The 26,142-nt window shown below is 44.3% G+C and overlaps 1 protein-coding gene, 1 long non-coding RNA gene and 1 other non-coding gene across 3 annotated transcripts in view; 2 read left to right on the top strand and 1 right to left on the bottom strand.

Annotated features, from left to right (window-relative positions):
- The window catches only part of DPYSL2 (dihydropyrimidinase like 2), a 113,614-nt gene extending 99,584 nt beyond the window's left edge, over positions 1 to 14,030 (bottom strand). Inside the window, exon 1 of the mRNA XM_004466512.4 lies at positions 12,725 to 14,030. Within this exon, the coding sequence (XP_004466569.1) occupies positions 12,725 to 13,078 (354 nt within the window). The 5' untranslated portion in view covers positions 13,079 to 14,030. The remainder of the gene's footprint in view (positions 1 to 12,724) is intronic.
- On the top strand, positions 13,403 to 20,359 carry LOC139437609 (uncharacterized). The gene is made up of 3 exons (XR_011647470.1): positions 13,403 to 13,560; positions 16,263 to 16,383; positions 16,684 to 20,359. It is a non-coding gene; the product is annotated as an uncharacterized lncRNA (long non-coding RNA).
- Positions 20,360 to 23,175: 2,816 nt separating this feature from the next.
- LOC111766062 (U2 spliceosomal RNA) lies at positions 23,176 to 23,366 on the top strand. Its single transcript, XR_002798226.2, has one exon. It is a non-coding gene; the product is annotated as a U2 spliceosomal RNA (small nuclear RNA).
- Positions 23,367 to 26,142: the final 2,776 nt, after the last annotated feature.

A 26,142-nucleotide genomic window follows, 5' to 3' on the forward strand; every position in this document is an offset into this window, starting at 1 on the left:
GTGGGGCTTCCCTACACGGGGGACACCCATGCATGGCAGGGCACTCCTTGTGCGCATCAGCACTGCACATGGACCAGCTCGCCCCACAGGCCAGGAGGCCCTGGGTTTGAACCCTGGACCTCCTATGTAGTAGGCAGACACTCTCTCAGATGATCCAAATCCGCTTCCCCTATTGTTAAGCTAAGATAGTTAACACAATGCAGTAGGTGCCTAAAGCCCAGTGTTCACTGTTACTAGACGAACAAATGGCCAGGAGGTAAAGTTGATCCTTCCTAAATCCTATTTCCTAGTAATTCTGTCTTTCGAGATGGAGATTTAATGAATAGAGCCATGGGTGATAGGTTTTCTCAGCTGATTTTTCTCTAGCCATCTTTTCTACCAACTTCTGCATAATCGTACACTCTGTAGGAAATGTAGTTCAATTGTCAAGGGAAAAGAAAGGGTTTGGGAGTTAATGGACAGGTTTTGGTTCTTGGTTTTAATGATTATGGCTGTAACAATGAATATATAAAAGCAAGATTAAAGGCAAGACTTTCAGATTTTAAAAAGCCCTTGGTGGGGGAAGCAACTTGGCCCAGTGGTTAGGGCATCCGTCTACCACATGGGAGGTCCACGGTTCAAACCCTGGGCCTCCTTAACCCGTGTGAAGCTGGCCTATGTGCAGTGCTGATGCGCACAAGGAGTGCCCTGCCATGCAGGGGTGACCCCGCATAGGGGAACCCCATGCACAAGGAGTGAGCCACGTAAGGAGAGCCGCCCAGTGCGAAAGAAAGTGCAGCCTGCCCAGGAGCGGCACCGCACACACGGAGAGCTGACACAACAAGATGATGCAACAAAAAGAAACATAGATTCCTGTGCTGCTGACAACAACAGAAATGGACAAAGAAGAACACGCAGCACATAGACACAGAGAACAGACAACTGGGGGCAGGGGGGAAGGGGAGAGAAGTAAAATAAATAAAAATAAAATAAATCTTAAAAAAAACCACACACACACACAAATAAAAATTAAAAAAATTTTTAAATTAAAAAATAAAAAGCCCTTGGGGGAAGCGGACTTGGCCCAGTGGTTAGGGCATCTATCTACCACATGGGAGGTCCACAGTTCAAACCGCGGGCCTCCTTGACCCATGTGGAGCTGGCCCACGCACAGTGCTGCTGACAACAACAGATGCGGACAAAAACAAGAGCATGCAGCAAACGGACACAGAGAATAGAAAACTGGGCGGGGGGGACGGGGAGAGGAATAAATAAAAAATAAATAAAAATTTTTAAAAAGCCCTTGGCCAGCAGTCTGAGATACAATGTCTTTCAGCTTCCAACTAAAATATTATTGAAGATCATAAAGGTATGAAAATGCCCAATAATTCTGTAAAACTAAGATCAATGGGCACTAAGATCAAGGCTGTATCTTGAAATAATCTCCAATAATATAAAACTCCAAGACTTATGATTCGTATTGCCAGCAGGTCTGCAGGGGGCCTTGTCTCTTCATCCAATAGAGATAACAACTCCTTGAAAGTTACTGCGCAGCATTCTAAGCAGGTAGGGGAAGACAAAGAGAGTGCATGGGGGAAATTCACCTTCTCTGACAGCTCATGGCGGCTAAGGACATGCTGGAACAGTTAAAGAAGTGCCACCTCAAACAACGCTATTCTGGTCTTAGCAGCTGAGGCCAGCCTGGGCAATTTTTACAAATCTGAGCTAAATGAGAAAAATACGATCAATATACTTACTTTTTCATAAAACCAAATTTATACATGTTTTTATATTCTGGAGTTATGGTCTTTTAGTGATTTTGGTGCTAAAACGCCCTTTATTTTATGAGATGACAAAAAGTGATAGTTAATCATTTTTTGAAATGGTCCTATATGGCAATATAAGAAGTTGGTACCCCTTAAATTGCTCCAAAAATTATTGAAATTTTATTGGTGTGTGAAAGCCAAAATCTGAAACCAGTGCACCAGAAAATGGGGAATGAGCCTGATTTTGGTCCTCAAACTATAAAGATTATTCAGCTGATACACATAGTCAGAGAATGAGGCTGAAAACAGTCCAGACACACTTCTGTTGATGAAATGGATTCTGAAGATATTCCACCTGAACTGAAGGCAAATATATGAGGGGAAATAAGGAGCATATAAAAAATTACTACAGGACAAGGGATGGGAGACATCCTGAAAAAACATATATGTGATCAGGAAACTACTTGGCATCTTCAATGGAGGGTTAAAAAGATATCTCTAAAACAGAAATAAAAATAAAACACTAAAGAATATAATCTATCACATAAATCCCTGATGTTAACAGCATATCGAGAAAAAGCCAGTCCTAGTGTTCTTCTGTTGAACGTAAACAATTTCACAGAATATCAATATCAGCCAAGGCCATTTTGTGACCATGATGGATCAAACTAAAAACAAGACCACTCAGTAATCATGTCTGATAAAATATGAACATTGTCCAATTCAAGTATCCAATCTCCCTATCCCCACTAAGGGCCTCCTAATATGAATGATGACTGCTTCTTTACCAAATACAGCTCTAGCCTGTCTAGTCTTTCCTCCCTACAGATAAGATTAATTGAGCCACCGAGGCATGGGTAGTATGGTGGTGGATTTCCTGTGTCAACTTGGCCAGGTTATGATGTCCAGCGGTTTGGTTAAGCAAGCCCTGGCCTGATTGCTACCATGAGGGTTTTCCATGGATTTAAATCATTAGTTGATGGCATCTATGGTTGAGTATATTTACAATCAACAAAGACGACTTCTTTCAGCAATGAGAGAAGTCTCATCCAATCAACTGAAGGCCTTAAAAGGAGCACTGAGAATTTTGGCAGTCAGAAAGAATTTCTACCTCTACTTCAGCCAGTCAGCTTCTCCTGAGGAATTCAACATCGCCATTGAGTTCCCAGCTTATGACCTGCCCTGCGGAATTTGGACTTGCCCATCCCCACGGTCGTGTGCGCCAATTCCTATAATAAATCTCTTAATGTTCACAGATATATGTAGGTATGTATATATCCTGTCAATTTTGTTTCTCTGGAGAACACTGACTAATACACATGAAATTGTGCCCACCTTCTGACACAGCCAAATCCTGTGGGAACCCTCACTTCTTTGTACCCTCCCAAATATCACCCAACCAAAGCCAAAATCCCCTAGTATTTTCCCTTTTTTTCTTTAAAGATTTTTTTTTAATTTCTTTCCCCTCCCCCCCCCGCCCCACCCCCAGTTGTCTGCTCTCTGTGTCGATTCACTGTGTGTTCTTCTGTGACCGCTTCTATCCTTACCAGCAGCACCGGGAATCTGTGTCTCTTTTTGTTGCGTCGTCTTGTGTCAGCTCTCTGTGTGTGCGGTGCCATTCCTGGGCAGGCTGCACTTTCTTTTGCGCTGGGCGGCTCTCCTTACGGGGCGCACTCCTTGTGCGTGGGGCTCCCATACTTGGGGGACACCCCTGCGTGGCAGGGCAATCCTTGCACGCATCAGCACTGCACATGGGCCAGCTCCGCATGGGCCAGCTCCACACGGGCCAAGGAGGCCCGGGGTTTGAACTGTGTACCGCCCATGTGGTAGGCGGACGCCCTATCCATTGGGCCAAGCCTGCTTCCCTCCTAGTATTTTCTAACACTGTCTTCCAGAGACACCCATGGTTCCACATGTTATACATTCTCCCTTCTGGCAACAATACACCCAATTTGTTCAATTACAGAGTATTTCTAGTAGTCTTTGACTGAGGAGCTCAGACAGCATGCTTAGGCAGGGAGTGAAAATGATTCTTCAACAAGATAGAGAGTATCTTCCTCCAGCAGTAATGAAACAGTAGAGGCCTTCTCATTAAGGTCAGAAATCAAACAGGGAAACTTGCTATAATCACCATTACCTAGTATGGCTCTAGAAGTTCTAGCCAATGTAATTAGACAAGGATAAGAAGTAATAAATAAAAGCCCTGGAAAGGAAGAAACTCTGGTAATACTATTTTAAGTTGTATATATGTTGTCACCATAAAAAGTTTATTTTAAAAGTAGTATAGCCACAGATAATAAAACTGCCCAAGGACAATCAGATGGAAACTATTAGAACCAAGAGTTTGATAAGATGATCTGTTACTAATAAATATAAAACTCAAGAGTCTTCCAGGATGTAAACTTCAAAATATAAGGAGGAAATTTCCCATTCACAATAGCAACGAACATCTGGGAATAAATGTAACAGGAAATTTCATCAAAGGAATAGAACAGACTACTTTAATAAATGGCAAGATATACTATAAATTTAGGTAGAAAGCCTTCCTATTTTAATAGCAACTAATCATTATTAATCAATATATAAATTTAATAGAATTGTCATAAAAATTATATTTCTATCATTTAAAATACATTGAATAAAAAATGCATTTGAATGGTGAAACAAAGAAAAGTAAAGATATTTAAAAGTTACAGTAATTAAAACAGTATTGAACCACCAAGAAATCAGTAAGGCAGATCAAGTATATATAAAAAGTTGAGAATATTAAAAAGAGGATGTTTCAAATAAGTGGAAAAAATCAGCTATTCAATATGGAGCTTTTGACAACTGGCTAATTATTAAAAATTTTAACTTATTTCAAGTAATAGATAAAACGATTTAGCAAATTTAAATGTAAAATTAAAGTTAGCAAAATAAAGATGCAGTTTTATTTAAAAAAAAAAAAAAAAGAAAAGAAAAACAGGTGATAGGATTTGGTGGTGCCCTGGCTGGCCCTCGCCAACCCTCACAGGCTCAGGGCAGAGCCAGTCCCCACTCCCAGCGCTGGTCCCTGGTCCCAGTCACAGAGGATCCCTGGTCCCAGTATAACCCTCGTGCACATCCTGGGAGCATAAAGGTCTCGCCCAGTCTCTCTGGTGGTGGCTGAGGAATTCGCCAACCGAGAACTTGAACTGCATGGGGAAAGCAGCGCAGGGAACCCTCCTACCGAATGTTGTGGGAGAGCACTCACATTATGCTGCCGGGAACAAGAGACTGCTGATTGCAGGATACGCAAGGTAGTGCCTGGGCCATGTGGAAACTGTTTCCTTGGGAAGAGTGGACATTCAGAATCATATAAATAGGGGAATTCCTAGGGCCACGCAGGCGTGCCCAAAACAAGATTCACGTGCAGAGAAGATCGGGGAGGTCCCCACACCGAGGCCTTAAGCTAGAATCTAAACTACACCTAAGGTAGTTATATAAGAGAATATCCTTGTTCTCAGGAAATGTACACAGCAGAGTTAAGTGTGCAAGGTACACTTACACTCAAGTGCTCAGAAAATGGCTTGATAGGCAAGCAGGGAGACAGAAAGGTGGATAAATAGATGGACAGATAGAAGGATAGATGGAATAATACAGCAAATGTGGCAAAATGTTAAAATTGAAGTTTCTGCATATCTGGGGGGTTTGGGGTAGGTATGCTAGAGTTCTCGGTGTGGAGTTTATATTATTTTTGTAACCATCTTGTGAGTTTGAAAATATTTCAAAATAATAAGTTAAAAAAAAGTTAAACATAGAATTACCATACAAGTTAGCAATTCCACTCTTTAATATATACCCAAGAGAACTGAAAACTTATGATCAAATTATAACTTGTGGACATATGTTCATAGCAGCATTGTTCATACTAGTCAAAAAGTGGAAACAGCCCAAATAGCTATAACCTGAAGAAAAGATAAGCAAAATGTGGTGTTGCCATACAATGGAATATTATTGTCTTTAAAATGAAGTATTGGCACATGCTACAATATAGATGGATCTTGAAAACATTATGCTAAGTGGAAGAAGCCAATCCCACAAGAGCATGTATTGTAAGTTTCCATTTACATTCAATGCCTGGAATAGGAAAATCATAAAGATAAAAAGTAGACAGGTGATTGCCAGGAGCTTAGGGGAGGTGGAAAGAGAGAGTAGCTGTTAAATGGGTACAGAGTTTCCTTTGGGGGATGAAAATGGTCTGGAATGAAATAGTGGAAACAGTTGCTCAACATTGCGAATGTATTAAAAGCAAATAAATTGTACACTTTAAAATGGTTAAATGGTTTTGTGAGATATGAATATTATTAAGTATTTTTCTCTCCTCTTCATTTTTTACATCAATAAGGAGACCTTGACTATGCCATTTAATCTCTGTTCATCTGTGTATCTTTCTGAACACTGGAGGAACAATTGCGTTTTTTGTTGGAATTAGGTGAGTTAAAAGTGCCTGGACAGAACTTTTTCAGTGTAATGCTTCCATAACTCGATGAGCTGCCTTTGTTATTTCATTTTTTTGAATTGGAAATAAAGTTTCTAAAACGGTTAAATGGGGGAGTTTATTTTATATGAATTTTATCTCAAAAAGAAAAATAAATGAAAGGAAGGAAGGGAGGGGAGGAAAGAGGAAGGAAGGAAGCAGCCAGGGACAGAATCATTTTTTCCCCACCATTCAGTGGAAGCGGGTACCAGGTGCCTTAGAGAGCCCTCGGCCAGAGCCCTTGGTCCTTCAATCCCAGTGTTAGGGGATGACGCAGGTAGTGAACGGCAGAGCCAGAACTGCAAGTCAGGCGCCCACAGTTCTCTCTAGAGGCTGCCTCTGAATCAAAGCCCACCTTCCAGACCAGCTGCTGCCCCTGCAAGGCAGCATAGGATTTTCGTTTGGCTTTAGACCTGTGCTGCCAGGCTATACCCCACCCTGCAACCAACAAAATGCAAGGTCCATCAGTCACACCCGCCAAAACTTTTACTGACGACTCCCTCATTATGTGCTTGTAGTTTATGATTTATATCAAGTGGAAAAATCACATTGTCATCACATTGCCCTCATCTTAGAAAAGCATGCCATTCATACCATCAGAGTTGGCCTCCATCCCAGTGATATTTTAAGACTCTCGTATTTAAGAAGCAAACGATGGACCAAACATCAGCAGCTTAGGGCACATTCATAAAAGCAAATAGACAGTCCTTTTTATAAATGGCCTCAAAAAGTACACTGCAGGCACGTGTCCCCTGCAGCACAGCCCACACCCAGGCCTCAGTTGTGTACTTATCTCATTTCTAGTTTTCCTGTTTCTTTTTTTTTTTTTAAGATTTATTTTTATTTTTATTTATTTAATTCCCCTCCCCTTCCCTCCCCCGGTTGTCTGTTTTCTGTGTCTTTTTGCTGCGTCTTGTTTCTTTGTCCGCTGCTGTTGTCGTCAGCCCCACGGGAAGTGTGGGCGGCGCCATTCCTCGGCAGGCTGCTCCCTCCTTCGTGCTGGGCGGCTCTCCTTATGGGTGCACTCCTTGCGCGTGGGGCTCCCCTACACAGGTGACACCCCTGTGTGGCAGGGCACTCCTTGCGCGCATCAGCACTGCGCATGGGCCAGCTCCACACGGGTCAAGGAGGCCCAGGGCTTGAACCGCGGACCTCCCACGTGGTAGACGGACGCCCTAACCACTGGGCCAAAGTCCGTTTCCCTCCTGTTTCTTAATAAACTCTTTATTCCCTTGCCTACCCTAAAAAAATAAAAATAAAAACAAGTACATTGCAAAACTAGATTTTAAAAAGTAGGCAGTCAGAATTTTTTGGTAAGAATCACTTATTTGGAGATAAAATGAGGAAAAATGATTATTATAGGCAACAAGTCAATATATCCCAGAGATTATGAGGCTTTCCCATCACATAGACCTGAGTTCAAATCCTGGTTCTGGTGGTGAATTTACCTCTTTTACCTTAAGATTTTTTTTTCAGTGAAATAAGGATAACAGAATTCTCTTGGGATTAATATAATAGTGACTTCCCAATAGTATCTATGAAGTTTGAATGGAATATACATTATTTTACCTGCAAAACTAAATTGTGGGAAGCAAATGTGGCTTGACTGATAGAGCGTCTGCCTACTATATGGAGGGTCCAGGGTTCAATACCCTGGGTCTCCTGACCCATGTGGTAAGCTGGCCCATGCGCAGTGCAGCTGTGGGCAAGGACTGCTGTGCCATGCAGGGGTGCCCCCCCTTGTAGAGGTGCCCCATGCGCAAAGAGTGTGCCCCACAAGGAGAGCCGTCCCACATGAAAGAAGCGCAGCCTGCCCAGGAGTGGCATCACACACACACAGAGCTGACGCAGCAAGATGACACAACAACAACAAAAAAGAGACACAGTTTCTCGGTGCCACCTGACAATGCAAGCAGACGCAGAAGAACACACAGGGAATGGAAACAGAGAGCTGAAAATGGGGGGTGAGGGGGGAATAAATAAATAAATCTTTTTAAAAAAACAAAAACTAAATTGTATCTTTACATTTACTAAATATCTTTGGCAGTAGATCTAAGCCACAGCATGGAATGTTGTTAAATATATGGGACTAAGTCAGAAACCCTTGGTTCAAATCCTAATTCTTGCACTTACTAAATTCCCAAAACATTTGAAAATTGCTAATCATCACTAATTCTCAGTTTCCTTAATTATATAAAGGAAACAATGCCTAAATCAGAGGGTGTTGGGGTAAGGTTTTAAAATAATGTATTAGTCCTAGGACTGCCACCTGCATTCCATGGAATGAAGCACTGTTTTGTAGCATATCACTTTCTTCACCTCTAGTATGTGATTTAAGCAATCATTAGGTCCCTTTCAAGCTTGGCGACATCCAATGGTAGTACATATTCTAACCCAAGATCAAGGCTGACTTTTCCTTCTTTTTCAAGGAAGTAGAGAGGGACCATTGCACTAAAAGACCCCTCAGAAGACTTGGCTTAGCCTCACCTAGTCTGGGAAATTGTGTGCCCCAACCCTGATTTCCATGGCACAGAGCCCTAAGTTTGTGAACTGGGCAACATTCAAGAGCTCATGGCTGGATGTTGCCACTGGAGGTTCAAGGACAGTAATTCTCCTCACCATCCTTGAAGTATGAGGAAGAAAGATGGTATAAGTTGTTTACCTAGTAAGAATTTTCTTCTCTCAGGCCCCAGGCTGGAAAAGCCCATATCTCATCCTAAACATAACTTCCTCCATCAATGAATTATTTGCAACAACTTTTTAAATCACCAATGATTTGGTAACATTTAACTAATTATATCATTAGCTCAATAAGCAGTTGGGAAATCAAGAACAGTCAATAATTACAGATTATATCACCCCTTTTCCCTCCTCCCCTCCACACACTCCTCCCCTTTACCACCCTGCCTCATATCCCACTTTTCTCCCTTTGAACCCAAGTAGGTCTTAGATTTTTTGAAATCCTGACCACATAAATGTTCATATTTTTATCTCCCCTTTTGACCCAATCATTGAAGTATCAAATAATTGCCCTCATTCTAGGCCCTCAGCCAAATCTCTACCACACATCCCACTAGCTAGTCTTTTATCAAACAGGTATCTCTAGGGATAATTTGTGTCATCAGTTGTTAAAGGGAAAGAATGATTTTAGAACTGTTGCCTTTTGGAGGAAAAGAGATCTAGAAGGAGCATCACCGTGAGCATGGGGTGAGACTGTTGGTGCATGTAAGAGGGCATGCATTGAAGGGATGGGGATACAGATTAGGAGGAATATCAGAAAGCACTTTACAGACTTGGTGATTTTTCCAAGATCAGCACTATTCATGAACAGTTTACTGAGTGCCACCTACCCTGGAGAAGGGAAGAATTACTTCACTGCCATTCTAGCCTACTTAGGTTGTTGACTCCTAGGAGAAGGGCCTGAAAGCCCCTTTAGAAGGGACATTCCTGGTCCAGTATCCCTGGCTGAACAGCTGATTCTGGCTAAACCATCTCTGGGATGGAATGGATGAGGAAGGAGACTGAGGGACCTACAGGTGCTGGTCATGGAGAACTAGGTGCTGTCCCTCTGCTCTCTATTCTAAGAGGCTCAGAGTCCTTCCCAGATAGTAATAAATTTCACCTCACTGCAGCCCAAAGTGAACTTACCCAAGGATACATCAGAAAAAAAGAGAATAATGACATTAGAGCCTTTCCTCATTTACATCCACTACCCTGAGTCTTTCCCTTCAGCAAAACCTAGTCCCAGTTCAAGTCACATCCACTGCTTTCTAGTATTGCCCTGGTCACACCCTGTAGCATAATTCATTTACTTTCTGCAAATGCAGAGACTCATTCTGTTCTCATGTACCATGAGATGCCTAGTTCTGGGCTAAGCCTGTTCCCTCCTTTCACAAAGTTTTGCTAGAGGAACGGCAGGACCCTAAGTATAACAGTTGGGCAAAGCCTCTTCTGATCATACATTAGTAACACCTGTAAACCCAGATTCAGGGGAGAAGGAAGGTTATTAGGCAGGGACCCCAGAAGCCCACTCTAGTTCTCCCTACTTCTCTCTGTGCCAGGACTTCTGATAGGAATGCACCAAGATTCAGGAATGCTCCTTAAGTGAAAACTAAGTAATAATCAGTCAATTCCATCAAAATCGTGGGCCCAAATGTGCTTTTGGAAATCATCATAATTATGCATAGATACCCAAATGCATACCAAATAACTTTTCTTTCTTATAAAGACATGCAATATTGTAATGCTGCAAGCACTGGTCCAGGTAAGTGCTCTCAATTGTGAATGAAAAAAAAAAATCCCATGGGAACAGTCCTTATGATATAAGGCCAGATTGAAAATGAAAATTCAGGGAGGGCTACAGAAATGCTAAGCCAGAATCAGCCTCCATTACAAATACCCAGGCAGTGGAAGCAAGTGTGGGTTAAAATTACCTTGGTTTTGACTGGGAATGGTCTCTTCCAATCTCCCCCTCCTTGTGCCTTAGGTCTACAGCTTAGAATTTTTATTAAATTCAGAGAGTGTTCAAGCTAGTAGCTCTAATGACAAAACATCTAAGCTTCTAAATGGACAAAGAGATGTGTTATTTAACCCAGCAAAACTTTGTCTTTCAAACTTGAGTTTTATTTCACTGCCAACATTCTATTGGGGTGGCCACCCTCAACATCCCCCCATCTGTTCACACTTTTAGTTATCTCTTCCTTATTCTCCAAGGTAGAATTACCAACACAAGTTGCTGTACATGAAACTACTCATATAACCATGATGCCATATGACCTTGGCGCTCACCCAGTGCATTCACATAGGAAAATACTTCACACTCAGCTTCAGTACATGTTACATGATTGGAAACTTTTACTTCAATTGTGTGTTACTTGGAACAAAGAGAATTTTTTGGATTTGGGTTCATCTAATTGGTATGTAGTGAGATATGGATATGAGAGCCTTCTCTATATGAACAAATCAGAGGATAGGGCAGGAGGGTATAAATTAAGTGATTAGTTGCCCCACATTTTGAAAATGACAGCAAATGCTTTATCTTTCCTAGAATTGGTCATATATAAGTCAAAAGCTGTAAAACTCCATTCTGTATCAGGAAACCATAACATCTTCCTTGGTCCATATCACCAATTCTTAATTGTTCTCTAATGCTTTCACTATAAGCACACAACCTGAATTGCAAACAAATGCTGGTGGAATCCCTCACCTCAGAGGTCACTCCCATACTCTAGAAGCCCCTCAAAGAGAAGAAACTATCTTGAACTTATTATAGCTAACCCTAACCCTAACCCTAGCCCTAACAGATAGGTAGGGTTAGCTACCATAGGTATTCAATAAATACTCATTCATTGATGGATTTCTCATCTTCTCCAAAAACTAGGTCCAATAGGCATGAAAGAGAAACAGCACCAAATGTTAAAATATTTTGAACTGTAAAATATCTGTTGAGAAATTAAGCCTGTGAAAAAATTGCATGACTTTGAAGGTCACCCTGATAAAGAAAAAACTGTGGTGTAAGAAGACCGTTGCACTTACAGTGCACACTGTTCATCTTTGTCAGATAACGACAACTATTTTCTAAAATTGATTTACTAAATTGGCCTTCTTTGTTTCCCCATTAACACGTTATAGGAGAGCTAATTCTCTTTGACAATGTATTCAAAATATGAGTTTTCACCTCTTCAGTTTTCTTTTTCTTTTTTCACCATTTGATCATAATCCACTTATTCCCTAGCCCCAAAGAGCCTCCCAAATCGCGGCGTGGGGAGAGCTTTGGGAAGCCCTTGTTGAGACGCTTAGTGGAACTTTGTCCTCCACATAGGCTATATAGAAGCGTCTCGGTATCCCCACATCTTTCCTCGCTCTTTTCACGCAGCGAACAGGAGTTATGGGTGATGAGATTCTCCCAGACGGGCAGGGAGGCGCTGACCATGGTCCTGGACGCAAGCTCGGAAGGCTCCCGAGAAGGTGGGGCAGGAGAGCTAGCGGGGCGGAGTGGGGAGCAGCCTTCTGAGCCCCCACCCCTCCCGACCTCGGGGGAGCCCGCGGGCCTCACGCGAACTCCACAGCGCGCTCGGAACTGCATCAAAAAAGGGTGCGGCACCCAGCCACAGCTGCAATCGGAAGCCGCCCGAGAGGATCTCAGAGCAGAGCCGCGACCCATCCCTACCCCCGCTCCCCACGCGATCCCAAGCCGGGGACCCGAGGGTCCTTTTCCCCCAAAACCCCCCCTCCCAGGCCCTGGTGGGTGCTGGCAGCCTTTGTGGGCATAGAGCCGCCCACCGCCCAGCCGGAGCCTCTCCCCACCCTGGGCGGAGAAAGGGCGGGGTAGGGTGGGGTGTGTGTGCAGATGCGGGAGGCAATATTGAAGGAGGGGCAGGAAAGGGGCACGCGGGGATTCTCCGCCGAGCTGGAAGGGGTGAAGGAGGGGCAGCCCCCACCGCGCCCCGTCCTGCAGCTCCTCCCCACCCCCTCCACCAACCTGGTCGTAGATGTTCTGCAGGGCTTCCTTGCCCGAGGCCCGCCGGATCTCCACCTTCCGGCTCGATTCAACAGATGGCTCCCCGCTGGCGCGCCGGCCCTGCCGGGAGTAAGGCGGCTGGGGGTCCGGGCCCAAGTGGGCGACGTCCCGCTGCTGAGCCACCACCTGCCCCGAGCCCCGGCCCACCGACAGCGAGTCGAAGTCGATGGTCTTGTTCTCCGAGGACCCTTCCACCGGGCAGAACATGCCACAGAATTTCTGCCGGGGCTTGGGGCTGCCTGACCCCAGGTTTTTAAAAAAGGCAGGGACCTCTTCGTCCTCGGCCTGCTTCCCGGACTGCTTCCTCTCGGCCATGGCGCGGGGGCTCGGGGGCTCGGGGGAGGGAGCTCTCCGTCAGTCCGTCCGTCCGTCTACCGGTCGCTAAATCTCCCTCTCTGTGCAAAAATCCCCTGGTTGCTACAGCGACTGTCGCTTTCTGCCCACCGCAAGGTGTACAGAAAGGAAGGAGGGCTCTCGAGCGGGCGTCCCACCCCTCGCAGTCCCTCCCCCTGACCCGGCTTTCTCCCCCTCTCTGCCCACGCCCCCCGCAGCCGCGCGAGCTCCGACGAGCCGCGAAGTTCGGCCCGGGAGGCGGCCGCTGCGGCAGCGGGAGCCGAGTGGCTGCCAGTTCCCGAAAGCGGGGGTACGAGGGGAGGCGCGGGCGGGGCGCGGGGCCGGGGCGGGGAGGCGGGGGAGGGCCGCGCCGCGCACAGCCCCGCGCTCCGGAAGTGAAGCGGCCAGACCCCCGGCTAATGGATGCGGAGCGGAGGACCCGCTGGCCGCTCGCGGGCGCCTGGGTAAGTAGGGGGGCAGGGCCCGCGGAGGCGAGGGCCCGAGAGTGCAGCCCCTGGCCCCCTCGCCCCTCTCCCCCACCTGCCTGGCCCTGGCGCCTCTTCCCCCTTCACTTGGCGGGGCTGGGCCGGAGGCGAGTGCGCCTCGTGGATAGGGCTCCCACCCTTGTGCCCGGGGTGGGAGCTGAGGGGTGTGGAAAGATGAAGCAGCTGGAGGCGCCAGGACTCCCGGGGGAAGGGCAGCGCTGGCAGTGCGGAAAGGTGGCCCGGGCAGCGCAGAGAGGAGAGGTCCAGCCGAGGCACGGCAAGCCGAAGCCTCGGTCTACCCACGGGCCTCGGTGGGCTGCGGAAGCAAAGACAAGCGAGAAGGTTCTCGTTTGGTGCCTCCACCGCGGTGGGGGCCGCACAACATGGCGGGAGGAATGCAGAGGGGAGTAGCAATGGGGGTTGTAATGAGAAACATCTCTATCGTCTGTGGGAGGAGAGCAGAGAGCGCAGTCTGCAAATTCGCACGCTGCAACTCGTAAAGCGGTAGAGGGTGCGGACCCGCTGTGTTGCCCGAGGGCGCCATATACCATATCTGAGCCCCTGTGCCAGGAAGGGCCAACAGGAGTGCCTCGATTTGGCCACTTCCACCTGTATCCTGGCCCAAAGGGGGAAAATGAGCCTTGAAGCCCACTCCTTAAGTCCCCAGCCGGTCTCCGCGCCCTGGGCGCGCCGCCTCATCTCCCCCGCCCCTGTTGCGCACTGCGCCACCGCCGCTGGGTTTCTCTGGCTGCCAGACGCCGCTCCTGGGGCGTAAGTGCTCGCGCGCGTCGGCGGGGAGGGGAGCGGAGCGGGTGTGGGGCGTGAAAGGGTGTCTTGACTTGTGTGGGGCCAGCAGTGGAGAGGGTGTGTGGAGATGTGGTGTGCATGTGCGGATGTTCCAGCAACGGCCACCAGGTTGGGGAGCATCCAGTGGGCATTTAGATTTGTGTGGGTAATGTGGTCTCTGCGGGCTCTTCACTGCTGACTCCTGGTCCGTTCCTGCCTCTGGTCGAGTGCCACCCCGCCCCTCCTTCCACAGTGGCCAAATCTTACCGAAATGGTGCCCATCCTTGGGCGGCCCGGAAGGAAGACCTGAGCATGCTGGGTAACCAGGGTAGGTTTAGGGTCCAAGAGGGAGTAGACCGGGATTCAGTCCCATTGTCAGCACTTGGAAAGGTTAAAGGCGGATTCCCCGCCTCCATTGTAAGAGATAGGTCAATAGGATGAAATCTGGAGGACAACCAGTCACAGTAAGAAGAGGAGCCCTCCTGATACTTGGGAAGGAGTCTGAATCTCGAGACGAGGTGAGTGAGGAAGGAGAATACACAGGTGGAGGAAGGGGGTGCGAGAACCTGAGGTAGGCCTTCGAGACTTCTGAGCTTGCCGGATTACTTTGCATTTGAATCAAGTGGTTTTTCATGAATTACACTGTTTCCTACTCCCAGCAAGCCTGTGAGGTGAGTGGGGCAGGTTTATCCTGACCGTCTTCCAGGAGAAGAGACTAAAATTTAGAAAGGGAAACAGTACAGCAGTTCCATTGAGTGTTGTCCACTGAAAGTCTAGTTCGTTTTCTACTTTATTATGATATCAAGCTTGCCCCGTTATGCGAGAAAATACAAGGCCTTAAATTTTTTCCTATATACAGACATTTCCATCTGTGGCCCTACTGTGCATCAAGGGTATTTTTTTTTCACTTGCCATCTTTTCATTGAAAGTCGCATTGCAGGTCGGAATTGCTTTTGCAAGGAGGCGCCATCCCAAGAGAGCCTAACCTCAGCATGGTGGATATTATGTAGACCTTACAGATATCTCTTCCTGGGTATTCAGTGTCTTTTTTTAAAAAAATGAGGATTGAACCCAGGACCTCAAACATGGGAAGCAGGTCGTCAATTACTGAGCTACATCTCTCCTTTTCAATGCCTTTTTACATCCAATGTTTTCTCCAACTATTTCAGTGATGGAGGAAGCTCACCTCCATATTTTCAAAGGGGAAAGTGAGGCATGGAGAGAGAGAGAGAGCAGAGGGACTCAGATCTCTAGGCTGCTGAGGAATAGGGGCAGGAAGTCTTCAGTACTTCCTAGAAGTACTCTGGAGATATGCCTGGTATGGGAGCAGCTTGCTACTGTAGCTATAGGTTGGCATCTGGGGCATATGGACCCTGCACAGATTGATGGAGATTTTCATACCAAGGAGAAAATGGTTTTAGCACCTTAGCACACATGCCACAGCAATAACTAGGAGGCATTAGGAACTCTTCCCATTTTCTATTCCCTACCCTCCACAGGCTTCTTCCCTTTTTTTTTTTTTTAATGATCCATTTAAGTTTAAATGCTAGGAGGAAAAGTGTTGTGCTAGTAACTTAACCATTTATAGCAAAAGAAACACCTAGGTTTATGCATTTGCAAAGCCTGAGGAGACAAAACAAAAGACAATCTATTCTTAATTCCAAGTTTAACATCTCTAGCCTTGAGTTTTGTTTTTTTTTCTAATTGTTATTTCTATATTGAATTGTTGTTAAATGTTTGAACAATTCCTTACTGGGTATTTTTTACTAAAGAAGTGAAGCAGTTCAATAGATGTTGCAAAGGGTTGTCATACTTTTTAATAAGTGCATTAATAGTCTTCATCATCGGAAATTATCGAGCCATAAAAATCCATTGCTATTCTTTATATGAAACAGGCAGCGTGGTTGGAGCTAAGACTAAGACACACCATCGTTGGAGATGAGTGACACCTTCCTGTGCTAGAAGCAGGATAAATAAGCTTTTTGACTCATGGAACATTCTGGGACACAGCAACAGGTATCTAGCCACATCAACTGATTTTATCTTTCATGTGGGAAAGATCTTGAGTCCTGTCCATAACTGGGGCTCAGACAGTAATAGCATATGGTGAGCATATGGTGGGGAAGCCAAATTGCAGAAAGGTCCCCAAGGGAAAAGAATCACTGTTAGCAAAGAGGAGGTCTGATGGAGGGGGATAGACCAAGGTACGATGGGAGGCAGATCCCTGGTCAAACCCCACTTCCACCCTAAACTAGGGTATGTATACGTCTTGGGATGGAAGAGGCCATGTGGTAAAACTGAAAATTGTTTTGCTAGGAGTCCAAGCCACTCTGCTATAAGACTTCTGTCCAAGAGTTCTCGGCATCGGAGCAGAAGGTGTTTCACCATTTAGTAGAAAAAGGCAAAGCATCAGAGATGAGGAGACGATGGTGAAAGTTAGTGTTCAAGTGCATCGGCAATCAAGAAGGATCAGCACCACCACGCAGCTGCCAGCATCAGTGAAAACAACAACAACCGACTGCAGAGCCACAGAACATGACACTTATAACTGAGATACAACCCACCCACCATGAGTCTGTTCTAGAGACATAACAGGAAGTACTGCACTTTTGCCACTGGGCTAGTAAGAGTTATTGGTCCCGAAGACATTGAGGAATCTCTTAGACCCATTTGCTGGTGGGTTATAAGTTTAGGAGTTCATTCAGGATCTTTAAAATCAAAGGCTGTGCTTTTCTGCACCACAAACTAATTGGTAAATATTTGGGACAATGGCACTGGCACTGTTAGAGGACTGGTGCAGGATAATGAGTCTGGATGCTCAGAAATCACTGCTGGTTATGGGGATACCAGTGGACTGTGATGAGGCTGAGATTCAGGAGGTTCTTCAGGAGACTTTAAAGCCTCTGGGCAGGTACAGACTGCTTGGAAAAATATTCAGGAGGGAGGATAATGCCAGTGCTGTCTTATTAGAGCTTATGGAGGATGTTGACAGCTCGGTGATCCCTACTGAGATTCAGGGAAAGGGAGGTATCTGGAAAGTGATCTTTAAGACCCCTAACCAGGATGCTGAATTTCTCGAAAGACTGTACCTCTTTCTAGAAAAAGAAGGCCAGACAGTATCAGGTATGTTCCAAGCCCTTGGTCATGAGGGGGTACCTACAGCCGCAGCCCCCTGCATATCACCAGAGTTATTGGCCCAACTAGTGGGACAGGCAATGGTGCATGCATGTCAGCCTCTGCTATCCAGGAGATACCGGAAACCGAGAGTATTCTCTGGGAGTGCTGTTCCAGCCCCAGAGGAAGAGCCCTTTGAAATCTGGTTGGAACAGGTCACTGAGATTGTCAAGGAGTGGCCAGTACCGGAGGCAGAAAAGAAGAGGTGGTTGATGGAAAGTCTGTGCGGCCCTGCCCTGGACCTCATGCGTGTATTGCAGGCAGACAATCCATCCATAAGCGTGGGAGAGTGTTTGGAGGCATTTAAACAAGTTTTTGGGAGCCTGGAGAGCCGCAGGACCTCACAGGTTAAATTTCTGAAAACCTATCAGGAGGAAGGAGAAAAAGTCTCAGCCTATGTGTTACGGTTAGAAGCCTTGCTCCGGAGAGCTGTGGAGAAACATGCCATTCCTAGAAATATAGCAGACCAGGTCCGTTTGGAGCAAGTCATGGCTGGGGCAAGTCTCAGTGAAATACTCTGGTGTAGGCTTAGGGAGCTGAGAGATCAGGGACCACCTCCCAGCTTCCTTGAGTTAATGAAGGTCATTCGGGAAGAAGAGGAAGAAGAGGCAACTTTTGAAAATGAGAACCAGGAGGAGCCAGACGAGTGGGCCAGCCATGGCCATGGCTATTAGGATAATGGGGCCACGACTGAGGAGCAACTGGAGCAGGTCCTACAGCCAGGGGCCCTGGGGACATGCACTTAACTAAGCTAAGGCCTTCTCATTATTTTTTTCTTTAATGTACCAGATTGAAATCAAGGCACTCAAGGCAAGTCTTGATTCTTCTTTCTAAGACAAAAATGCCCAAGAGCTTCTTGACCCTATGTAAATTATTAATAACAAAAGAGTAAATTTCCAAATATTAGAGAATAAGCCTAAAGGAATCTGAATACCAGTAATTCAGGTTTACTTTAAATACCCTAAATACACCAGAATTAACCCATACCATAGAAAAAGAAAATTGACTTTAGAAAATATCTTTGGTAAAATAGTTTACTATTTATTTGTGATGTATTTTTCTTTCTCAAATGAGCAGATGCTTAAGTCCCTGGTATTGTGAGGCAGTGTATAAGCATATACAGAGCCATAAACCTGCCCAAAGTGTGCTGTGCTCTCGAGGAGTTGTATAATCTAGTGGAGAAGAGGCCTAGACATGTGAAAAAATAGGTAATTATAGTGTAAATAAGTTCATGGGGCCAATAGAATATGACCATCGCTGCCCTTAGGTTTCTTCTCCTTTGGGAAGGAAGCTTTCCTCTGTTTCTCTGCCAGGTGTCTGAATGGATTGTTCAAGGCCTAGGGGACATGTTAAGCATGAACACGCAAACGATTTGCCCTAATGCCTGTTCTCAGAACATCTGCAGTCTGAGAGGCATTCTCAAACAATGGGTAGAAGTTAAAGCAAGTTCCTCCAAGAGTGAGCATTCACAGGGCATGTTTGGGTTTAGTGAGCAGGCCAGTCTGGTTACAGAGGAAGGTTTTTAGTGGCGGCAAAGAGAGGGAGAGAGCTCATATTTGTAGAGGACCTACTGTGTGCAAGATATTTGATGCACATCTCATTAAATGTATACAGCAACCCTAATAGGTATTATTTTGCTCTTTTTGAAAGAGAAACTGAAGCTCACATGGATTAAGCAGTCTTTTCAATATCCAAATGCTAGGAAGTGATAGATGATAGAGCCCAAAACAGCCTCTCTCATGCCAGTACACCCTCCACCATGATGGTGGTTTCCAAGTTGTGCTCCCCAGAGATTCTTCAGCAGGTCCATCTTTAAAATACATTCCAAAAAATAATAAATAAATAAAATATATTTCAAACTCTTTAAATTCACCCTAAATAGCAGGTAGGCTCAAACTAAAACCAAATTTTAAAGCATTTGCAGTCACCAACAGGTTTGGTTTTATTCCCAAGCTAACTCATTTTGTGCAGACCTGAGAACAAAGCTTCTCTTTCAGTGCCCGAGTGCATGTTCAAACTTCTTTTACTTATTTGCTAGGTAAGGACAGTGTAGTACTGCATGGGTGTTTAAATCAGACCTATTTGTGTCCTGTCGTGTAAAGCGTGGAAGTTCAGCATTCGCGATGCCATTCACGTAGGTGCCAGGCAAAGATCTGACACAGTTGATGTATAGCATCATGCTAGCTTTGTGTGTACAAGAAAGTTAGTTAACATCTCTAAACATCAGTTTCCTCATCTTAAAAATGGAAAAATAATAATATAAGGTTGTTAGGATCAAATGACTTAAGGCATGATGTCTGGAATATATGCCCCAATAGATTGAATTCTTCACGGTTTTATGATGTTTATTGTCTGTTCAATGCATGCTTTCTTGATTGTATAATAGTTGTGCAGTAACAAGTAAATACATAATCTGTCAACAGAGTTGTGATGAAACTGCACTGAGACAATGCTAACTCTTATTGTAAACTTGAGTGCTTACTGACTTTTATATTTGTTATGAGCATCCAAACAGGTGTTGACTGTTGATGATTTGACTTCAGAACAGTTATTTACTCATTCTGATTGTGAACCATTTTTAGAGGAGACTATCCTAAAATTGTAAGAAAATCCTTTTTAAAAAGTACCATTTAGGGTCATTTCTAAGTTATACATTTTCTCAGTACTCTTAAACAAAAGTGATAGAATTGTCATCCATTACACCCTGATTTCATGTATTTTTGTATTTAAGAAAATGGCCTCATCATTCTCATTTACTCACAGTATCCAGTGTAAACTTACAAATGCAAAGTTATCAAATAAATATGCGTTAATAAAATTCTGTGTTTTCATTTCGTATACCGTGGTTCTGGATGAACTATTGCTTGAGGAAGAAGTTTCATTACTTGAAAAAAAAATTTGAGAGAGAAGATTAGAAACCAAGCCAAAGCAAAAAGGTCTTTAAATCTAGGCAAGAAAATCTAAGAACAACATGCTAGAATAAGAATATTTGGCCTGTGTCTCTAGGGATGAAAGAGAGCTCAGTTCACCCATCATTGATTTTGCTTTTAAGACACACACAGAAATAACAGATGGAGGCAAGTTCCCTTCGAGACCTCCAAGACATTTGCGTAGGGAAGTAATTGTACGTATAAATGCACCCACCCTTATTCAGCCAAGGATAAGTAACCTAAAGGTGGAAACTTGTGTTTCTGGGCTGAATTCCCCTTTTACTATATAGCTATGTAAAGGACCTAACTCCTCGTGCCTTTGGCCCTCTTGAAATGACTGTTCCTTCTCATGTCTGAAGTGCAATAGGGGACCATTCCTCATTGGGCCACATACATGGCATATCAAGCATAAAAAAATAGGTGTCCTGAGAGAGTCCTAACACTCTCCCAATCACTTGAGCAAAACCAGCACCTTCAATTTCCATGGTCTTCTTTGAGCCCCTCCAGCATACCCTCTGGACATTCCATGCTGTTATAAACAATCTAGCCTTTGACGTGAGCATCTATGCAATACCCTGCCACCATAGTCCTTTCACTGAAATCTGGTTCTGGTACTCTACTGCCTGGAAGCTCCAGTCTCCCCCACCTCAGGAGAGTTTGGAAAATGGGGGTGGTATCTCTTTTTTCTCACCATCATCACTTCCCCACCTGCAAATCCTTCGTGGCACGTGCTCACCCACTCTGCCCCCATCCTCATCCCCACTATCCACCGTGAAGTGGTCCTGACAACCTGAACAGAGTAAAGCAAGCTAGCGCAGAAGTGGGTCCAGGCAGGACTAAATCAGGATGCGTGTTATCTGAAGCAACAGAAAAATAGGAAAAAATAATAATAATACAAGCCATGCCCACTGAAGTCCTATAAATCAGGACCAGGAAAGCAAAAAGGGTTAGATGCTGGAGGTTTGAAGGAAGAGCCTGAAATGAAATATAAACGAAGAGAGAAGTATTGAAGTGTTGTTAAATCTGCTCAAGGCTTGTTTCATGTCGACATGGCATACTCTTTGGATGGTTTAAAGGCACAGGATCAGGGCAGGCATCTCTCCTGTCCTTACTGTCAAAAGATATTCCTTGACTTTGCCCAAGGAAAATATGCACACATTGAGAAACTTTCTTAGAATCAGAGATGGTCCCCATAGATGGGCTTATCAGAAGCTAGTCTTTCCACTGTACCAGGCCTTAGAGTTGTCCCTGGTCCATATTTGCATTATACAATTTGCCATGCTAAGGTGCTTCTTGAATTCCCAGATGGACATTTTCTTAAAAACTATAGTAACTCCAGAAGTGTATGCCAAAATCAATTTTATGGTAAGAAAAAAGGTATAGGATTTCAGTCTCACTTTCAGGACACCAGCTGTAGCTATCCATTAATTGTCTGGTCTGATTGAAGCAGCAGCTGAGACTTTTTCCCAATCTTCCCTAAAGGAAAAAATTACCAAAGGGGAGGAATGAACAGTCTGTGCAGTGGTGATAAGGCTGGGAGCCACTGCACGTAGTCCCCAGGAAGGTAGGGCAAGCTCATCCCCATGTCATCTAGCCCTGGACCTGCTTCTGTTCTGCATGTCATAAAACCAGTTCCAGTGAAGGCCTTTCATGGTTTCTTAGCACAATAGCTTTTCCAACAAACTTAAGTACTAAAATAAAGCTTTCTTAAATATCAAGCAGTTACTGTCAGAAAAGTAAACTTTATAAGTGAACATGAGTAAGACTGAAACCATGTTGGTGAAAAAGGGACACTGAATTCTGCCATTCTGTGGTGTCTAGTGATCATATTGCACACCTGATAACATCCCATACAAGGGTGTCAGCCTCTAATGACATCTGTTGAACTTGAGTACCGTGCTATTCCAAATAGTGTTAGGTAAACAATTAAAAAGCTCAAGATAGAAAGCTTCTGTATGAATCTAAGGCAAACCCATAAAACCATCCCAAACTTGGAAATGGCTCTGGTAATTCTGGTATGAGTAGATGTTTTCCCCCAGAATGGCAGCATTCATTCCAAGCCTTATACCTTTTCTGCCCCATTTACCACTGCCCACTTCCTCAGGGAAATATTCTGCCTTCATGGTCTACATAGTCACCCAACTAATATAGACTTCAACTCGTATCTTAGGCTTTCAATGCCATCCATGAAGTGGTATAACCCTAGCAACTTCAATACTTGAAGGATGGACAAGTTACTGAAGAGGGTCTTGAACACCCTATTCTTCCCCAAGTGTATAACACAAAGCTGATGCCAGCTCAAACTTAGGAAAACCAATCAGGTAGGACACCCTCCTGCCTCTTCTTACAAGACTCAGAACCCAGTTTCCTGGCCACTTTCAAATCAAGAAACATGGAATCTATTCATTTGACACATGGAATCTATTCATTTGACTTGCAACTACCCTTTTGTTCTGCATCAGCCTTATTTTCTATGCCTTCTCTGCCCTATTGCCTTGATGTTATCTGGACAACCAAGTGGTTGGAACCACTAAATTTCATAACTACCTGAACTACTTAGGAGCTATTCTTCCTTGAATAGGCCCTGTCCACAAGTTCTTTTATGCTTTAGAATTTATGACGCCATGGATCTAACTTGTATTCCACTAGTCCCAGAATAGGTTTGGCTCAGTTTAGGAACTCATCAAAAGCTGTAGTCCAAGATACTGCTTCTTGGCCTTTTGGCTGCCATCAAGTATAGTATCTGTTTTTACCAGTTTAATATCTGATACATCCTCTATCCAAGGATAATATATTAAAAGGATTTTTATAGCAGGGAGATGGAATAGGGGCTTGTTCCTTCCACTGCACACATCATCCTGGTATTACAGTACCTCCAGGAATGATGCACACACAAAAAAAGTTGTGGTGCAAAATGTAGGGCTGGGCACATTTTCTTCCTCTGTTTACCTAAGTAACTGTTTACTACAGTGTTTGCTAGGAGTGGTGAGGAAGTATGTGAACTTGGCATCCACTTATGAAGTGGTCAGTAGGCACAGGGATGGGAACTGATACAACTGAGGAACATGAAGGGAGCTGAGGAGGTCATGCCCATCATGCACCTTTCCACACCTGCCACCTACAACCAAAGATAAAGCAATGAAAATTAAAGCCAAGAAATAGAGGGGAGTGGGACAAAACATAAGGATGGAAGTGTGGTGGTTTGGAGCTGGAGGTACACCCCCCTCCAAAAAAAAAAAAACACATGTTCTTAAACTTAATCTATTCCTATGGGTGAGAACCAATTTTATGTAGGACTTTTTGATGAGGTTAACTCCAGTTAAGGTATGACTAACCTTAATCAGGATGGGTCTTAATCCTGTTACTGGAGTCCTTTATAAGTGGAATGAAATTCAGACAGATGGAGAGGAAAGCTATGGGAAGCAAGAAGCTGAAGGTCAGTGGAAACCTGAAGAGAAGGGAGAGGTCAGGAGAGGCTGCTGCCATGTAACAGAGGAGCCCAGGACCAAGGATCAGCAGCAGCCAGCCCTGGAATGCCATAGTCTTTGGGGAGAAAGCATTGCCTTGACTTGGACTTTTTCCTGGGATCAAAACCATAAGCCATTAAATTCCCATTGTTTAAGCCATCCCTTTGCATGGTATTTGCTTGAGCAGCCCAGGAAAGTTTTAGGGATTGTATTATCCAAAGGGATGCTGATGCAAAACACCAGAAATCTGTTGGGTTTTTATAAAGGGTATTTATTTGGGGTAGAAGCTTACAGTTACCAGGCCATAAAGCATAAGCTACTTCCCTCACCAAAGTCTTTTTCCATGTTTTAGAGCAAGATGGCTGCCATCATCTGCAAGGGTTCAGCCTCCTCTTCCTCTTAAGGCTCCATGATCCTAGCTTCTTTTTTTCAAAGATTTATTTTTTATTTCTTTCTCTCCCCTTCCTCCCCCCCCCCCCCGTTGTCTGCTCTCTGTGTCCAATTACTGTGTGTTCTTCTGTGTCCACTTGCATTCTTGTCAGCAGCACCAGGAATTTGTCTCTTTTTGTTGTGTCATCTTGCTGTGTCAGCTCTCCTTGTGTGCAGCACCACTCCTGTGCAGGCTGTGCTTTTTTCACGCAGGGCGGCTCTCCTTGCAGGGTGACTCTCCTTGCAGGGCGCACTCCTTGAGCATGGGGCTCCCCTACGCGGGGGCACCCCTACATGGCATGGCACTCCTTGTGCGCATCAGCACTGCACATGGGCCAGCTCACCACACAGGTCAGGAGGCCCTGGGTTTGAACCCTGGACCTCCCATGTGGTAGACGGGTGCTCTATCAGTTGAGCCAAATCTGCTTCTTCCAATATCAGCTATAGGCTGGAATAAGTCTCATCTCTCTCCTGGGGCTCATTTCTCTCCAGGCTCAGCTACTCTGTTTTCTCCACAAGGCCAGCTGTAGACTATCAGGCTCTCTCTCTTCCAAGATCTCTGCCATGGCTATGGAGCTGTCTGTATTCCTCTGTGTTCTTCTCCTGTGTATTTACTTCCTGGGGCTACAGCATCCAAAATTCCAACTAATTCCTTTGCAGTGTAGTTTTCTCTGTGAGTCTCCACCCACAAAGGGGTGGAGACTCAACATCTCATTGACATGGCCCTATCAAAGCCCTAATCACAACTCAATCATGTAAAAATTAAACCTCTGAAACCAATACAATCTAATATGCCCAGAGGAACAGACCAGTTCACAAACATAATCCAGAATCTGCTTTTGGAATTTGTAAACAATATCAAACTGCTACAGGAAGTAAATAGCTGCAAGCAGAAAATATATGAGGAAAACCTGCTGTAAACTAAAGACAAAGAAGAAATCTTGAAAGCAGCTAGAGAAAAGAGCATATTATATGCAGAAGAATGATGACAGGAACTTTTGATGACTTCTCGTAAGAAAGTATGGTGCCCAAAAGACAGAGTGGTATCTTTAAAGTACTAAAAGGAAAAAGTTGTCAACCTAGGATTTTATAACCACTGAAAACAGCCTTAAAAATGAGAGCAAAATGGACATTTTTAGATAAACAAAAATGGCAAGAATTTGTTGCCGACAGATGTACTCTACAATAATTGCTAAGGGAAACTTCAAGGTACAGGAAAATGATACAAGTTGGAAATTGGATCTGCAGGAAGGAATGAAGAGCATGGGAAATGGTATATATAAAAGACTATTTTTACTCTTCATTTCTCTATGTATGATTTTTAAAACAAAAATTATAATGTCTTATGGGATTAATAATAGATACAGAAATAACACATGACAGTCATCACATAAAGATAGAAGTACAGATATTTATAATATTATATGACTGCAAGGCTTTTACAATTTACGTGAAGTGAATACAAAATTAAAACCAAGTAGATTCAATGAGTGAAAAGTTAAGGATTGTATTGTAATTCCTAGACCAACCACTAAAAATATATAAATAATTCAAAGAGATATAGCTAAAGATCCAATATATAAATTAAAAAGGAATCCTAAAATATTCAAATAATGCAAAAAATCAGCAAAGGAAGTAAGACAAGAAACAGAAGGTACTGATGGAAAACAAATAGTAAATGATAGACATTACTTCAGCCAAACCAATAATTGCATTAAATGTCAATGGACTAAACACTTTTATTAAAAGGTAGAGGTTGTCATAATGAGTTAAAA

This window comes from Dasypus novemcinctus, chromosome 25 (genome assembly GCF_030445035.2).
Source record: "Dasypus novemcinctus isolate mDasNov1 chromosome 25, mDasNov1.1.hap2, whole genome shotgun sequence".
Taxonomy (NCBI): domain Eukaryota; kingdom Metazoa; phylum Chordata; class Mammalia; order Cingulata; family Dasypodidae; genus Dasypus; species Dasypus novemcinctus.